The sequence below is a fragment of the Myotis daubentonii genome, chromosome X (genome assembly GCF_963259705.1).
Source record: "Myotis daubentonii chromosome X, mMyoDau2.1, whole genome shotgun sequence".
NCBI lineage: Eukaryota > Metazoa > Chordata > Mammalia > Chiroptera > Vespertilionidae > Myotis > Myotis daubentonii.
The window spans coordinates 96887932-96906465 of NC_081861.1; the positions used below are offsets into that span (position 1 = coordinate 96887932).

Consider the following 18534-nt stretch of genomic DNA (forward strand, 5'->3'; position numbering starts at 1 on the left):
AATTGATAAGGCATTTGCCAGATTCATCAAGAAACAACAGAGAGGACCCAAATAAATAAAATCAGAAATAAAAGTAGAGAAGCAACCACTGACAACACGGAAATACTAAGGTTTGTAAGCAAATACTATGAACAAGTATATGCCAAAAAACTGGACAATGTGGATGAAATAGACAAATTACTAAAAAAATACAATATCCCAGAACTGAATCAGGAAGAATCAAAAAACCTGAATAGGCCAATAACAACCAATGAAATAGAAGCAGTAATCAAAAAACTCCCACCATACAAAAGCCCAGCTGCAGACAGCTTCACAGGGGAGTTTTTCCCAACATTCAAAGAAGAATTAACACCTATACTCCTCAAACTATTTCAGAAAATCCAAGAGGAACACTTCCAAACTCTTTTTATGAGGCCAGCATTATCCTAATTCCAAAACCAGATAAAGACACTACAAAGAAAGAGAATTATGGACCAACATACCTGATGAAAATAGATGCTAAAATCCTCAACAAAATATTAGCAAATCTCATACAGCAATATATTAAAAAGAACATAAACCATGATCAAGTGGATTTTATTGCAGAGATGCAAGGCTGGTACAATATTCACAAATCCATTAACATGATACATCACATAAACAAATTGAAAGACAAAAATCACATAATCATATCAAAAGATGCAGAAAAAACATTCGACAAAATCCAACACCAATTTTTGATAGAAAACAAAACAAAACACTCTCATCAAAGTGGGAAATCCGGGAGCATATCTCAACATGATAAAGGCCATATATGATAAACCTACAGCCAACATCATACTCAATGGGCAAAAACTAAAACCATCTCCCCTAAGATGAGGAACAAGGCAGGAATGCCCAGAGGAACCAAGATGGCAGCATAGGTAAACAACTAACCTTGCTGCCTCGCACAACCACATCAAAATTACAATAACAGACAAAACAGATATCATCCAGAACCATAGGAAGGCTGGCTGACTGAAACTTCGACAACTATAGGGAAAGAGAAAAGCACATGTAGACTGGTAGGAAGTGCAGAGGTGAGGAAAAGCGGAGGTACGGAGGAGCACAAAACGTGCTGGCAACTGGGTACACTGTGGTCTTTTTCAATCGGCAGGGAGATACAAACTCCCGATTACTCTGAACTCCAGTTTGGAGCCAGACTATGGGGACCCAGACTCATATGGGGAGAAAGTGGACTGTCTGGCATCGGGCTGGAACACAAGGGTGGCTTTCTCTCAGAGGTGCTCACAGCATTCATTGTTCCTGCATGGGGCCGCCGAACACAGAGACCCCAGGACCTATCCGCGGCAGCACCAAAGGCAACCATTGCTATTTGCACCACCCAGTGATTCCCTGAGACACGGCCCCACCCAATTTACAACCCCACCAAAGCTTTGTGCAGAGGCTTTTGCATATGAATGGCCTGGCCTTTGCAATCTAAAACCTAAAAAACTACAGCTGGGTCAAAGAACCCCAGAGTTTCCAAAAGAAGGCCTAAGGCTAGTCAACAGCCTACATTGCTTCACAGCTGTGTCTCATCTGGGTACCTCCAAACCACAAACAAAAAGGTGGAATCTGCATATCTCTCTGTAGCTCCTGCTGGGTGGCCTCAAGCAGTGGCTGACTTTGTTCTTCCTTGGAGATCCAAGAGCCAGTGTACCCAGTGGTCAGAGTGAGAAAACACCAGATTACAACTCTTCAGATCCACAAGAGACACACTCAGGGGGCAGACTCAGTGAGCAACAAAACCCCACTGAAGCAAGTCCTGCCCCATAAGGGTGTTTTCAGCACAGCAGGTCACCCATTGTAGACACAACTGGTCCTCACAGCCAATAGGTATGGAGATCAATTCCTCCCAGTGATAGCAACAGCAAATCAAGGCTTAACTACAACAAGTCTGTGCACACAGCCCACAAAAAGGTGCATGAAGAGCATCCACGTCAAGTGACTGTGGAGGCTGAGCCACTGGGCCCTAGAGGACACTTAGCACAGAAAGCCACTCTATCAACACAGGGAAGCAACCAGAATGTGGAAACAATGAAACATGTCACAAATGAAAGAAATGGATGAAAGCAAAAAACTGAATATAGAGTTCAAAACCACGGTTATAAGGTTACTCAAGAATATTGTAGAAATCTCTGAGAAATGTAGTGAAACCCTCAAGGATATGAAAAAGGACCAAGCAGAAATTAAGCTTACACAAACTGAAATAAAGAATAATATACAGAGATCCAACAGCAGATTAGAGGATCCCAAGAAGAAAGTCAAAGATTTGAAATACGAAGAAGCAAAAAACACCCAACTGGAAAAGAAAAAAGAATCCAAAAATATGAAGATAGTGTAAGAAGCCTTGGGGGTAACTTCAAGCGTACCAACATCCGAATTGTGGGGGTGCCAGAAGAAGAGAGAGAGCAAGGTATTGAAAACCTATTTGAAGAAATAATGACAGAAAACTTCCCCTACCTGGTGAAAGAAATAGACTTACAAGTCCAGGAAGCACAGAGAACCCCAAACAAGAGGAATACAAAGAGGTCCACACCATGACACATCATCATTAAAATGCCAAGGGCAAAAGACCAAGTGAGAATATTAAAAGCAGCAAGAGAAAAACAGTTAGTTACCTACAAGGGAGTACCCATACGACTGTCAGCTGATTTCTCAACAGAAACTTTGCAGGCCAGAAGGGAGTGGCAAGAAATATTCAAAGTGATGAATAGCAAGAACCTACAACCAAGATTACTCTACCCAGCAAAGCTATCATTTAGAATTGAAGGTCAGATACAGAGCTTCACAACTAAGAACAAGATAAAGGAGTTCATCACCGCCAAACCAGTATTGTATGAAACTAGAGGCCTGCTGCACGAATTCATGCAAGTCCCTCGGCCTGGCCAGTGATAGGGTCCATTGGGGCTGGCCAGCCAGCCAGGGGGAGGGACCAGGGGAGATTGGCCAGCCACGAGAGGTTAGCTGTTGGAGCTCACTGGCCACCAAGGGGCAGCTCCTGCATTGAGTGTCTGCCCCCTGGTGGTCAGTGCGCATCATAGTCACCGGTCAACTGGTTGTTCGGTCATGAGGACATTTGGTAACTTAGGCTTTTATATGTATAGATGTTGAAGGGTATTCTTTAAGAAGAAGAAAAAGAAGAAAAAGGTAAAGATAAAAATTATGAACAACAAAGTGACAACAAATACATATCTATCAACAGTGAATCTAAAAATCAAGTGAACAAAAATCTCATGAACAGAATAGACTGGTGAATATAAAAGAATCAGGGGCATAGAAAGGAAGTGGACTGACAATTCTTGAGGGGAAGGGGGTGTGGGGGTGCAGAAAAAGACTGGACAAAAATTGAACACCTATGGACAAGGACAATGGGGGGGTAAGGTCATGGTGTGGGGTGGGAACTGGGTGGAGGGGAGCTATTTGGGGGGGGAAGAGGAACAACTGTGATAATCTGAACAATAAAGACATATTTAAAAAAAAAAAAAGACAGGAATCCCCACTGTCACCACTCCTGTTCGACAAAGTATTCAGAAGTGTTAGCCATAGCGGTCAGACAAGAACAAGAAATGAAAGGTATCCAAATTGGAAAAGAAAAGGTAAAACTGTTCTTATTCGCAGATGACATGATATTGTACATGGAAAAACCTAAAGACTCCACCAAAAAACTACTAGACATAATAAATGAATTTGGCAATGTGACAGAATACAGTATTAATACCCAGAAATCTATGGCTTTTTTATACACCAATAATGAACTCACAGAAAGAGAAATTGAAAATACAAGCTCATTTACCACTGCACTAAAAAAAAAAATTAAGATATCTAGGAATAAACTTATCTAATGCGGTAAAATACCTTTAATTAAAAAACTACAGGACATTCAAAAAAGAGATAGAGGATGACATAAACAAATAGAAGAATATACCATGTTCATGGATTGGTAGAATCAACATTATTAAAATATCCATACTACCCAAAGTAACTTATAGATTCAATGTAATCTACATTAAGATACCAACGGAATATTTCACAGATCTAGAAAAAACTCTCCAAAAATTCATTTGGAATAAAAAAACACTCTGAATAGACACAATATTGAGAAAGAAGAACAAAGTTGGAGGAATCACAATACCAGATATCAAGCTGTAATACAAAGCCACTGTTCTCAAAACTGCCTGGTACTGGCACGAGAATTTACATATAGTTCAATGGAGCCAAAGAGAGAAGCCAGAAATTAACCCAAGCGATTACGCTCAATTAACATTTCATAAAGGAGGCAAGAGCATACAATGGAGTTAGGACACTCTCTTCAATAAAGGGTCCTGGGAAAATTGGACAGATACATGAAAAAAAAAAAATGAAACTAGATCACCAACTTACACCATACACAAAAATAAACTCAAAATGGATAAAAGACTTAAATGTAAGATGGGAAACCATAAAAATATTAGAAGAATCCATAGGCAGCAAAATATCAGAAATATGTCGTTTACCGATACAGCTCCTAGGGCAATGGAAAATAAAGAGAAAATAAACAAATGGGACTACATCAAAATAAAAAGCTTCTGCACAGCAAAAGAAACCATCAACAAAACAACAAGAGAGCCCACTGCATGGGAGAACATATTTGCCAATGCTATTTCAGATAAGGGTTTAATCTCCAAAATTTACAGAGAACTCATATACCATAACAAAAGGAAGATACATGATCCAATCAAAAAATGGGCAAAGGACCTAAGTAGACACTTTTTGAAAAAAGGACATACAGAAAGCTGAGAGACATATTAAAAGATGCTCAAAGTCACTAATCATCCGAGATGCAAATCAAAATGACAATGAAATGCCATCTCACACCTGTCAGAATTGCTATCATCAACAAATCAAGAAACAACAAGTGCTGGCAAGGATAGGGAGAAAAAGGAACCTTCGTGCACTACTGGTGGGAATGCAGACTGGTGCAGCCACTGTGAAAGACAGTATGGAGTTTCCTCAAAAGTTATAAATGGAACTCCCATTTGACCTAGTAATCCCACTTTTCTAGGAATATATCCCAAGAAACCAGAAACACCAATCAGAAAGGATATATGTACCCCTATGTTCATAGCAGCACGATTTACAATAGCTAAACTTTGGAAACAACCTAAGTGCCCATCAGCAGATGAATTAGAAAACTATGGTACATCTACACAATGGAATACTACGCTGCTATAAAAAGGAAGGAACTTTTACCATTTGCAACAGCATGGATGGAAATGAAGAGCATTATGCTAAGTGAAATAAGCCAGTCGGAGAAAGATAAATATCACATTATCTCACACATATGTAGGATATAATGATCAACATAATTTGGTGAACAAAAATAGATGGCAGGGGAGGTGGGGGGTTTTGAGAGCAACCAAAGGACTTGTATGCATGCATGTTAGCATAATCCAGTGGTTCTCAACCTTTGGGTCACAACCACTTTGACGGTCAAACGACCCTTTCACAGGGGTCGCCTAAGACCATCCTGCATATCAGATATTTACATTATGATTCATAACAGTAGCAACATTACAGTTATGAAGTAGCAACGAAAATAATTTTATGGTTGGGTCACAACATAAGGAACTGTATTTAAAGGGCCAGAAGGTTGAGAACCACTGGCATAATCAATGGACACAGACTCTGGGGCGGTAGGGGCCTGCCCTGGTGGGAATGGTTGGGGGGGGGGGGGGTCAGTTTGGGAAAAAGGAGACATATGTAAAGCTTAAGATAGTAAACTAACAAACAAAAAATAAAATAAAATAAAATAAACCAAAATCCAAATATTCTGGCATATGATAATATTTGATATACTTTTTATCCAAACACAGTCATCTATAAGAATTTCCATTTACTTGTTACTTGCTCTTACCCCTTCTTTCGGGTCTGTGTGGAGTCCTCCTCCTGCGTGACCATGCCAACATGTCCTCTTTTCTATCAGCGGCCATGCTTGGAGAGCCTAGTTGAAAATGATACCGAGCATATTATACAGTTAATTATTGCTTTCCATGTCTGTACAGTTTTCCTTTATAATTTAATATAGTTGATTTTACACACTGATTATTTTTCTTAGTTTGCCTGAAATATAAACATTTAGAAACAAAGTATTTTTTAATACTTCACCGTCCATCTTATGTTATAGTAACTTGCACACATGTGTTGTCTCTCCTATTACATGGTAAACCCATACTAATAAAAGAGAAAGATGCAAATTGACCATACCTTTGTGATGCCCATCAGCCAATCAGGCTTGAGTATGCAAATTAACCTCAGCGCCTCCGTGGAGACTTGCCGGGGTCCAGCCCCAGCGGGCCAGGGGTTCCCAAAGGTGTGAACGGAGTCGGCGAAGAATGTTTTACACGGAGACAGCGTTCAGCACTCTCTAGCTCTCTTTAGTCTCTGTGGATCTTCCTGTGCCTGGCTGAGGCCACAGAGAAAGATCCACGGAGACTAAAGAGAGCTAGAGAGTTCTGAACGCTGTCTACGTGTAAAACATTCTTCGCCGACTCTGTCCACACCTTTGGGAACCCCTGGACCGCTGGGGCTGGACCCCGGCAGAGACTGACAGCAGGGAGGAGGCAGTTCCCAGCACTGCACGGCCTGCTTGGCCGTCGCCGTGGCGACCTGGGAGCAAGCAAGCGCCACCTGCAGGCACCACCCAGCATGGCCTGCTTGGCAGTCACTGTGGTGTGGAGCAGGCAGGCCCCGCAGAGAGCAGAGAACCACGGGGAGTGGGCCTAAGCCATCAGTAGGACATCCCCTGAGGGCTCGCACATTGGAGAGGGTGCAGGTCAGGCTAATGGACATGCACACCCCCATGCATGAATTTTGTACACCGGGCCTCTAGTTTCTTTTTTCTTTTTCTTTTTTTTTATTGATTTTTTTACAGAGAGGAAGGGAGGGTGATAGAGAGTTCGAAACATCGATGAGAGAGAAACATCGATCAGCTGCCTCCTGCACACCCACTACTGGGAATGTGCCCGCAACCAAGGTACATGCCCTTGACCGGAATCGAACCTGGGACCCTTCAGTCCGCAGGCTGACGCTCTATCCACTGAGCCAAACCGGTTAGGGCCTCTAGTTTCTTAATATTAGGGACAGTCTGTTTTATTTTTATATCTCCCATGGAACATACCACAGTGTTCTGCATATGGGCAGGGTAGATTTCAATGCTTGTTGGATTAGCTTATAAAATTGAGCTATCTACAAATATTCCAACTAGCCCTGAAAATACACAAACATCTTGTCTTTTATAATTTTTAAAGGCCTTAAGATTACTACTGCTCAGGTTAAGGAAATAAAAATTATCTTTTCATGTACTGGTAGATTTCTCTTTCTCTTCTATCTGCCTTCATTTATTTTTATTGTTGACACTATTACAGATGTCCCCATTCCCCGATCCCCTTCCATCTGGCCATCACCACACTCTTACCTGTGTCTATGGGTTAGGCATATATGTTTTTTGGCTAACTCTTGAACTTCTTTCATCCAGTGCCCTTGTTTCCATGCCTCTGATACTATTTTGTTCATCAGTTTATTTTGTTCATTAGATTCTACATATAAGTGAGATCATATGGTATTTGTCTTTCTCTTACTGGCCTATTTTACTTAGCCCTAATAATATCCAGGTCCACCAATGCTATCACAAAAAGGTAAGGGTTCCTTTTTCTTTTACAACCAGGTAGTATTCCATTGTGTAAATGTACCTACCACTGCTTGGGCTATTTACACAGGATACATATATTCTTTCTGATTGATGTTTCAAGATTCTGAGTCTATAGTCCCAGAATAGAATCGCTGGGTCAAATGGTAGTTCCATTTTTAATTTTATGAGAAAACTCCATAATGTTTTACATAGTGGCTGTGCCAGTCAGCATTCCCACCAACAGTGCACGAGGGTTCCCTTTTTTTGACATCCTCCCAAGAACTTGCTGTTTGTTGATTTATTGATGATAACCATTGTGACAGATGTGAGGTAATATCTCATTGATGTTTTAATTTGCATCTCTCAGATGATTACTGATGTTGAGCATTTTTTCATATGTCTATTGGACATCTGAATGTATCCACCTATTTTTTGTCATTTCAGTACTGTTAATAGCACTCAAACTGAGAAGGTTGTTAACCTCTATTCCATTATCTCCTCACATCATAAACAGAGACATGATATAAAATCCAAATGTATTTCTGGTAAAACAATTATTGCCAAAAATAATTGCATTAGCTTTTCAAATGAAAAACATAACCCTTTCAAAAGATATCGCACCCTCTCAAACATACACAAAAATGCATTAATTTGACTGCCTCTCACTTATATCATTTATGTATCTGAGCCCTGAAAATCTACCCATTTTTTCTAAAAATATCAATATTCTTTGCAACCGCACTTTGAAAATTCCTTATGACTATAACTCATACAATAGCTAAAACACGTATTTTCACATAATGCCAGGAAAAGAAACTGATATCTCTCTTAGAAGCATTTTAAAAACTGGGTTTTTTTGTAAATGCCTTTAAGAGAAGCAACTAGAACCTTAAAGTCACTTGAGAATGTTTCAAGAGTAAATCAACTTTGCTCTAAATTACCATAACAATCTTCTTAAATTAGGATTCACTTTTGTACTACAAAAAGGGTTTTATCTTACCCACTGTAATCAACCAAAAATGTAAATACATGATCCTTTATGCTTTAGAAGTTTATAATCTAAAACTGACAGATGCAGGCATAAATATCACAGTAAGACAAATGTAATGGTAAGATATATCTTGACTGCCCTCTCTCATCCACCTAAAAAATAAACTTCAATTTTAGTTCATCACTGAAGACACTTAGCCCAGAACAAAATAACAGACTCATTGAAGGGCAGGACAGTTAGTATTTTATTCACTTTTCATATTTTCATTGCGGTTTTCTTTTGCTAAACATTTTTGCATTACAATGTGGATTAGAAAGACCTATACTAATTTTTAGTAAGAATCGTTCAAGAAGTACTCACTATTTGGCTGGCCTCCTGCTCAACACTACATTATCTCATTTCATGCTCACTACAACCCTACAAGTATTTATAATTATTATTATTCCCATTTTACAGATTAGATACAGAGGCTCAGAGAGGCTGCCTTGCTCAAGTTAATATAGCCAGGAAGTGGTAGAATGAAGATGCTTGTTCCTAACATTATTGATATTAATAATATCAGTAACAGTACTGGAGCTAGTGAGCTTACTGGTACTAACTGTCACCTTCCCGATTGACACCCTTGAACATCTAGTTAATTTTGCTGTTGTTAACATGGCACATGTGATATTGTTTAATTTGTGGCAAAATCATCAATGCAATTGTGATGTTAAAAATAAAGAGTGGCTGCCCTAACCTGTTTGGCTCAATGGATAGAGCATCGGCCTGCGCACTCAAGGGTCCCAGGTTCGATTCTGGTCAAGGGCATGTACCTTGGTTGCGGGCACATACCCAGTAGGGAGTGTGCAGGAGGCAGCTGATCGATGTTTCTCGCTCATCGATGTTTCTCTCTATCCCTCTCCCTTCCTCTCTGTGAAAAATCAATAAAATATATTTTTTAAAAAAATAAAAATAAATAAAGAGTGGCACCACCAAAAGTGTTATCTAGACATATTCACTTAGAAATATCAAAGTATAAGAATAAATTCTATAAGAGGCTAGAAAGAACAAATAAAGTAAAAAGAATCAGATTGACATCAGACTTTTCAACAAGTTTGACTGATGCAAAAAGACAATGGAGTAAGATTTTCAAAGCCTTGAAGGGAAAAGAATGTCTAACAGAGTTTTATATGCAACTAAATTGTCTTTTGAATATGATGGCATTATGGACACAAATTCCCATGGGTCTGGTCACTTTGTAAAAAAAAGTCATCAAGCTGTATACATGATATTTGCATTTTTCTGCAAATATGTCACACTTAAAAAGTTAAAGGAGTGACATCACAAGATATCAGAAAAGGAAATCTCAGCACTTTTTCTCCCAAGGAAATACTAAGTTAACAATGATACATGGACCAAAATACCTTTATGAGAATTCCACATCCCAGTTAAGATGCTACAGTGCCCTAGACAATAACAAAGTCAGAACAGTTGCACTGAAAAAGGTAAAAAGAACAATTTCACTTTACATAAACCCCTCCCCTAAGCTGACAGAGCTCAACACCAAGAAAAATCATCCTATCCTACGACTTCTCCAGCAGGTGAGAAAAGAGAGTGAAGCATCCTATTAATAAAAGCCTAATATGCTAAGTGTCCGGTCGACCGATCAACCAATCAAAAAGTAATATGCTAATGATATGCTATGCTAAGGCTGCTCAACCGCTCGCTATGACGTGCAGTCAGTCGACCGGTTGACCAGTTGCTAGGATGTGCACTGACCACCAGGGGCAGAGCTCCAACTGGTAAGTTAGCTTGCTGCTGGGTCCGGCCAATCGGGACTAAGCAACATAGGCCAAACATGCTCTGGAGCCCTCCTGCGGTCCCTCCTCAGCTGGCCAACCTCCCATTCCCTCCCCAGCCCCGATCGTGCACCGGTGGGGTCCCTTGGCCTGGCCTGTGCCCTCTCACAATCTGGGACCCCTCAGGGGATGTTGGAGAGCCAATTTCAGCCCGATCCCGCAGGCCAGGCTTAGGGACCCCAAGGGTGCACGAATTCGTGTACCAGTCCTCTAGTGTATACAATATTCCAGAATCACAGAGAACTACATAAAGTACTGGTTTCTGTCTCAGCTCACTAATTAGTACTGATGAAACCAGAAAAAATTGGATGCCTGGTGGCAGCTAAGAACAAAGGAAAAGCAGTTGGTGTGTTGATACAGTTAACATGGCTTTGCACGATTGGGAGGAGACACGCAATTTAAGGCTTTCCTCCTGATAATGAGGGCCTGGAAAAAGAAACCAACAAATCCCTCTAATTACAAATCTATAAATACAAGTCCAGAGAAAATACAACCACGGGCCCCCAAAATCTCTAGCTGATTGGTGAAGGTCTTTCCCAGTCAAAGCCAGTGCATATAGACTAGGACAGTGGTTGGCAAACCGCGCCTCGCGAGCCACATGCGACTCTTTGGCCCCTTGAGTGTGGCTCTTCCACAAAATACATGCGTGCACGCACGTACACTGCAATTGAAACTTCATGGCCCATGCACAGAAGTCAGTTTTCAGAAAGGAGATAGACGAAACAAGTATACAAGACGAGTGTGGATGGGAGAGTTAGAAGGGATCGATCTCAGCAAACGTACCTCCATCAGATTGAGGACGTTTTTAGCAAAGGCCAGCTTAGGAGTACCCTAATTAAGTTAATAACAATATACCTACCTATATAGTTTAAGTTTAAAAAATTTGGCTCTCAAAAGAAATTTCAGTCATTGTACTGTTGATATTTGGCTCTGTTGACTAATGAGTTTGCCAACCACTGGACTAGGAGATACGGCTATTTCTTCAAATGTGCAGATACCAACATAAGGTAAAAGAAACATGAAAAGAGAAAAAGAAGGTCCAGTTGAAGGGGAAAAAATGAAGCTCCAGAAACTTACACTAAAGAAATGAAGGTATATGAATGATCTGACAAAATTTTTAAAATAACTATCATAAAGATTTTCAATGAGTTTGAGAAAATGGCACACGGACAAAATGAGAATGTCAAGAGACAGAAAATATAAAAAAGAAAGTTTTGGAGCTAAATAATATAAAATCTGACCTGAAAAATTCAATAGCTGGGTTCAACAGAAGACTTGATCAAGGAGAACAAAGAATCAGCCAACTTGATGAAAGGTCATTTGAAATTATCCAGTCAGAAGAGTAAACAGGAGCAAGAATGAAAAAGAGTGAAGAAAGCCTATGGGACTTAAGGGACACATGAATCACTCTTCATCAAGCATGTCAAACACGCGGCCCACAGGCCACATGCGGCCCACAAACGAGTATTTTTTGCGGCCCAGACAATATAATGGTATGTAAGAACCATTTTAATAAAAATTTCATAACTTAACTTTTACAATATCCTGTTATACATAACTAGGGGCCCGGTGCACGAAATTCGTGCACTGGGTGTGTGTGGGGGGGGGGGGGAGTGTCCCTCAGCCCAGCCTGCCCCCTCTCACATACTGGGAGCCCTCAGGCGTTGACCCCCATCACCCTCCAATCTCAGGATCAGCCCCTTGCCCAGGCCTGACACCTCTGGCCTAGGCGTCCGGCCCGGGCAGCGGGGACCTGCAGCTGCAGCAGCCCCACGATCGTGGGCTTCGCTTTAGGCCCAGGCAAGGGACCCCTAGCTCCTGGGACTGCCAGCTTCGACCATGCCCAGCTCCCATCGCTGGCTCCACCCCTACTTCCTGCTATCACCGGCCAGGGCGGAAAAGGCGCCTGATTCTCTGATCATGGCTGGGGGGCAGGGCAAAGGCGGCCCCAGGGCCGCCTTTGCCCTGCCCCCCAACTCTTAGCTCCCCCCTGGGTTTCCTATCACTGTCAGTGGCAGGGGGCTTCTTCCTGCTTTCCCTTTCACCTCCCTGCATTGTGCCTACATATGCAAATTAGCCGCCATCTTGTTGGCAGTTAATTTGCATATAGCCCTGATTAGCCAATGAAAAGGGTAGCTCGTACGCCAATTACCATTTTTCTCTTTTATTAGTGTTGATAATGAACTACAACGTTCGCTAATGGCTGATTACTATAATCATGTTGCATTCATTTCCCTTACGCGCCTTATGCACAAGCGCACCATTTCTCTTCACTAATACTAGCAGTGAATATTTTAGCAGCCAATTTCCATGTCATTAGTCTTGTACTGACTTGTTTGGTGTGCACAACAGGAAATACTTCGCTTTCGGAGAACAAGAAAAATAGGATTATTTGCGTTATGCTTATTAATTTTGCATTTATTCAGTGTCTGGTAAGTTAATGTTCAAGAAAAAATATTAATTTTTATTAAAATGTTCTATTATTTTATGTTAACGATTACTCATTTATTTCAGCCCTTTGTATTCAGCATGTCTCTATCGAAACAAACCTACATTCCTATGAAAATTGAAGTTTTTGGTTTTTTGAAGCCCACATAAACTTAAATATTGTCCATTTGGCCCATGTTAGCCTTTGAGTTTGACATGCTTGCTCTTCATATTATAGGCATCTCAGAATGAGAAGAGAGAAAGGTACATAAATATTATAGTGGTTGAAAACTTCCAAAATCTGGAGAAAGAAAAATGGATAACCAGATCCAAGAAGCTCAAACAGACTAAAAAAGATAAAATCAAAGAAGTCCCCAGCAGGCCACATTATAATTAAATTGTCAATACTCAAGTACAAAGTCAGAATTTTGAAAGCAAAAAGAGAAAAGTGACTCATCACATAAAAGGGAGCCCTAATAAGGCTATTAATAGATTTCTCATCAGAGGTTTTGTAGAACATAAGGGAATGGAATGATATATTAAAAGTCATAAAAGAAAATTATTGCCAAACAAAAATACTCTATACAGCAAAAATGTCCTTCAAAAAATGAAGGGGAGAGAGAGACTTTCAGATAAACAAATGTTGAGGAAATTCATCAATGTAGAGCTGCCGTTACAAGATACGATAAAGGGTATTGTTCTAGTTGAAATGAAATAGAGTTAAACAGCAACACAAAAGTATATGAAAGTATAAAAGCAACTTGGTAAAGGTAAATACAGGGTAGGACAAAAGTAGGTTTACAGTTCTGAGCACATGAAACACAGATTTTATTCTTGTATTGTTAATTTTAGTTATTGTATTATTTTTCATATGAACAACTGTAAACCTACGTTTGCCCCACCCTGTACATAGACAAATAAAGAATACCATAATACTCTAAAAGTGGTACAAAACCCACTTTTTCTAGTACAGAAATTAAAAATAAAAGCATAAATAATAACTATAACTAGAAATATTTAATTGAGATACATTAAATAGCCAAGTCCTTTTTTATCAATAATTATTTTAAACTTTAAAGATAAGTTCTCCAATCAAAATAAAGTGGCTGAATAGATTTAAGAAAAACCAAGATCCAATTATGCTGTCTACAAAAGACTTACTTTAGACTTACTAGTAAAGACACACAGGCTAAGTAAGAGAAAGATAAGTATCACATAATCTCACTCATATGTGGAATCTAATGAACAAAATAAACAGATGAACAAAATAGGTTCAGAGGCATAGAAGCATGGTACAGACAGTGGATCTCAGAGGGAAGGCGGGGTGGGAAGAGTTAACCAAAGAACTTATATGCCTACTAGTGGCCCGGTGCATGAAATTCGTATACCTGGACAGACATGCCTGGACATGTCTCCAAACAGCAATTAGGTTCCCCACTTCCCGGCCTCCCAGCCTCCTTCTTCCCTCACCGCCTCCTTGCCACCACCACGAGGTTCCCCGCCTCCCGGCCTCCCGGCCTCCTCCTCCCCCCACTCTCCCAGTGCCCTGCCACCGCCGTTGGTCGCCCACCATGTTCTGCGCCACCCCCTGGTGGTCAGCGCATGTCACAGCAAGCGATCGAACCTCCGGTCTCCCGATCGAACCTCCGGTCTCCTGGTCGAACTGCCGAGGGGACAATTTGCATATTAGCCTTTTATTATATAGGACAGGATATGCATAATCCATGGACACAGGCAATAGGATGGAAAAGACCTGAGGTCAGAGGTGGGGGTGGGCGAAAAGTGGTTTTATATATACATATAAAACCCTAATATGCAGAAAGACCAAACAGTGGAACAACCGAACAACTGGTCGTTATGACGTGTGCTGACCACCAGGAGGCATGCACGGAACATGACAGGCATCGGCAGCAGGCGGCAGAGGGTGGAACATGGTGGGCGTCGGCTGTGGGAGAATGGTGGAGCAGGTTGAGTGGGGGCACCAGACCAAGGCGGGATGCCAGTCGTTGTCATCTGGGCGAGCCTCTAGTGATTACTGAAAATTCTTTGCTCCTGCACCCCGCGGTCCCACCCAGAGCTCGCACCTGCTACGGGCGCTGGCCCTGCTCGCACCCACAGACGGTGCCGGAGCCACTGTTTGCACCTGCTGCCGGTGCCCTGTGCCAGTCCCAATCACTCGGCACCATCAGCGGGTTCGAGCTACAGCTACCGGCCCCAATGGCCCCTAAGGGCTTCTCCACCTGCCCCTGCTCCAGAGGGGTGATCTGGGCAGCAACTGCTGCTCACACCCACTGCTGGCACGGCCCCAATCGCTCCATGCCATCAGCGGGTGCAAGCGGTGGTGCCTGGAGCAGGGCTGCCGGCAGAGAGAGTACTGGGGGCCACTGTGGGAGGGACAGGCGGGGGCACAGAGGATGGGTTGAGACCTGCCCCTGTGCCCACTGCAGCCTCGTGAACCACAGTTCCTTTCAAGGTGCACAATTTCATGCACTGGGCCCCCCTATAATGATAAGAGCTTCAATTTACCAGAAAGACTTATCAATTATAAATACACTAGAGGCCTGGTGCGTGAAATTCGTGCACTGGGGGGGGGGGGGTGTCCCTCAGCCCAGCCTGCACCCTCTCGCAGTCCAGGACCCCTCAGGGGATGTCTGCCTGCCAACTTAGGCCCATTCCCTGTGGACCTAAGCCGACAGTTGGAAATCCTTCTCGCAGTCCGGGATCCCTCGCTTCTTACCACCCACCTGCTCACTGCTCCTTACCACTCAGCTCACTGCTCCTTAGCATCATTGCATGGAGGCAGGAGAGGCTCCCACCACTGCCACTGCGCTCACCAGCCATGAGCCCTATCGTTCTGTGTAGTTGTCAGTGGGCCAACTGCTCTCTCCCTTCTCACTTAGGGCGAAAAGCATGTGAAGGCAGAGTGCACTGTCATGGAACGCAGAGAGCTGCCCAGAGCTGAGGGGAGTGGCTGGGCCCACGGGGTGAGAGGTGGACACAGAGGAGGCTATCTCACCCAATTGTGAGGCGGGCTGGCTGGCCTTCATCTGCCTGACCCCACCCAGGGAGGGACTGAGCAGGGTGTCGGCCTCTCCATTCTCCATCCTTCCATCTGTGACACCTGTCACTATTGCCAGGCCTCCCCCAAAGTGAGTTAAGCTCAATCCCTGAATGTAAAAGGGCATGCTGGGGGGCGGGGGGGCTCCACTCCAGTGCCTCCTGATTCCCAGCAACAGGACCTGATTTCAGGACGGAGGCCACAGTTGCAGAACATAGATCTGTTTAAAAAAAAGTTGGGAATGCAGACTTTCGTACGAGCCCCTATTCTAAAAGGTGGCAGTTTATTCACAATGTGGCAAAGACACTTTCAAGAGTAACATAAGTAGGTAAAGTCAGGGCCAAACTGGGCCATTTCCTCATCCAATCTCTGTGAGGCAAGTGAACAGAACCAAGTCTCAGCTCTTCGCAGGACACTTCCGGGTTTTTTTTAAGCCTAAAGGATAGTAGTCTGTCGCCATTCTCGTTCTTTGGGATGTTTTCGTCGTCGGATAAAAGGATACGTACATTGGGGCAATCTTCTTGAGATACAATATTCCAGTTGCATCCATGTGACGACGACAGCGCTCCTCAGAGGGAGGGAGCTGACAGATGGGGAGCAGGGAATTCTGAATACCAAATTCTGAATAACAGAGATGCTAAGCCTTTCCTTCACATGTCTGACAGCCCCCTTCAGGCGGCCTGCTGCCTGGGCATCTGCTGGACCTTTACCACTTGATATCCTGGCAAGCTGCCCTGGGTCCTGCTAAGCAATGTGCAGGGCCACCTGGGCCCAGGGGGAGTCGCCCCCAGCCCCGCCTCTCCCCCCTGCCTCCCCAGCCACTCCTGGTATAGCTCCTGCACATGGGTTCTGGTCTCCAGGGGCCACACCGAGATGGCAGCGTAGATGCCTTCCATCTGCCACCGCAGTGCCCTGTCTGCACACCCGTCATCCGCCTGGGCCAGGCCCTGGCCCCTGCCGCTTAGGCATGCCTGGAGCAGGCCAGGACCTCCACAAAGTGGCAGGGGAACTTGCCCATCTACAGCTTCAGGACCACATCTGGATGTTCCGAAAGCCGCAAGCAGCTTCAAAGCGTAGCAGAACCTCTTTGTCCCTTTCAAGGGTGACCTCCTGGAAGTCTTTGTTCCTCAGAGTGCGGTAGGTGAGCACTCCCACGTCCTCATTGAACAGTTCCTTGGCCATGTGCCTGAAGATGTGCACCAGGTACCTGTCAGAGCTAGCACCCTCGTGGAGCCTCACCTCCTTCTCCTTCATGTCTGCAAACAGCGTGTCCACAGCGGCGTCATTCGAGGCGAGGTCACTTTGCTCCATTATCTGGGCAATTTCACCTAAGGTCAACACACAGTCAGGACCCTGGGAACTGTGTGAAGCTGTGGGAACATCTTTGCAAAGGGCCTCCAGTTTCTTGTCATAACACAGGCCACAATGACGTGGAAAATCTTGTCTGGGGACAGGTTCTGTGATCTGTTGAAGTAATTCTTCACCAAAAAGCCCATGTACTGCTGGGGAGACTTGGCCATGCAGAGGTGGGGGTGATGGGGTGACCCAGCACACGCTCTGCATATTGGTCCCAGCTGGGGTAGGCAGAGGTCAGCATGGGTGGCCGGGGCTCTTCCTCATGTACAGACACACAAATTCCTTCTGACTCTCCAGGTTGCTGAAGCCCACAGCTATCTTCATGTCAAAGACACTGCGCCCAAAAGCATTTGAGAAAGCTGCAGAGCCTTCTGGATGCATCAATGACACTGAGGCTGAATTTACCAGCAAAATAAGGCACACGGACACTGCCAGCACCTTGTGCAGTGAGGTATCACATTTCTTATTAAGGTTCAGAACACAGAAGAAGTCCTTGGTGTTCTGTTGAGAAACTTGGACTCCTTCCTCTGTGGTCACACAACTGTCACATGCCAGGCAGTCACTCAGAAATATCTTGGCATCGGCCACCTTATGGAATTCTCCCTTCTCTCTGTTCTCCTGAGCTGGACTCTGGATGTTGATTGCAGCATTCTTGTGGTTATCGGTTTTCGTTTTTTTACTACATTCCTTCCAATTGCAGTGATCACACTTCATATAGAGTGGGGCGGGCGGGGGCTGGCTCAAGTGACCTGGAGGAAGCACAGGGAGAGCAGTCAGTCACCACTGGTCACCCCTGCCGCTGTTGGTGGTATCCTTTCTTTCTTGTGGAGCGTCTATGGAGGAGAAGCAGTTGCAGTGCCCGAGGCCAAGTTCCAGGAGGCCCGCAGCACTGTCGGGATCGTGCAGGAAGCGCTGGTCCATTGCTGCCCGGCCTGTCCTCTGGAGATTGAACCTACAGGACTACTAAGAAAGCCAGTCCCCAGTTCTGCTCCACCTCAGCTACTGATTAATTGGAATCTGAGGGCCAGGCCTGCCTTCCAGCTGCTCCCCAGTCCCCATGCCACTCACTCTGGTTCCCTGTTAGTCATCCCCTGATCAATGGGAGCCTGCGGGCTGGGGGAGGGACCAAGCGATCTGCCTTCTGCCCGCTCACCAGTCACTGCTGCTACAGATT

General features: G+C 43.7%; 1 protein-coding gene and 1 pseudogene across 1 annotated transcript in view; both read right to left on the reverse strand.

Annotated features, from left to right (window-relative positions):
- ABCB7 (ATP binding cassette subfamily B member 7) overlaps positions 1-18534 on the reverse strand; it is a 198483-nt gene that overhangs the window by 125028 nt on the left and 54921 nt on the right. The window contains exon 2 of the mRNA XM_059680273.1: positions 5918-6004. Within this exon, the coding sequence (XP_059536256.1) occupies positions 5918-6004 (87 nt within the window). The remainder of the gene's footprint in view (positions 1-5917; positions 6005-18534) is intronic.
- Positions 15821-18340, reverse strand: LOC132225062 (nuclear prelamin A recognition factor-like; annotated as a pseudogene).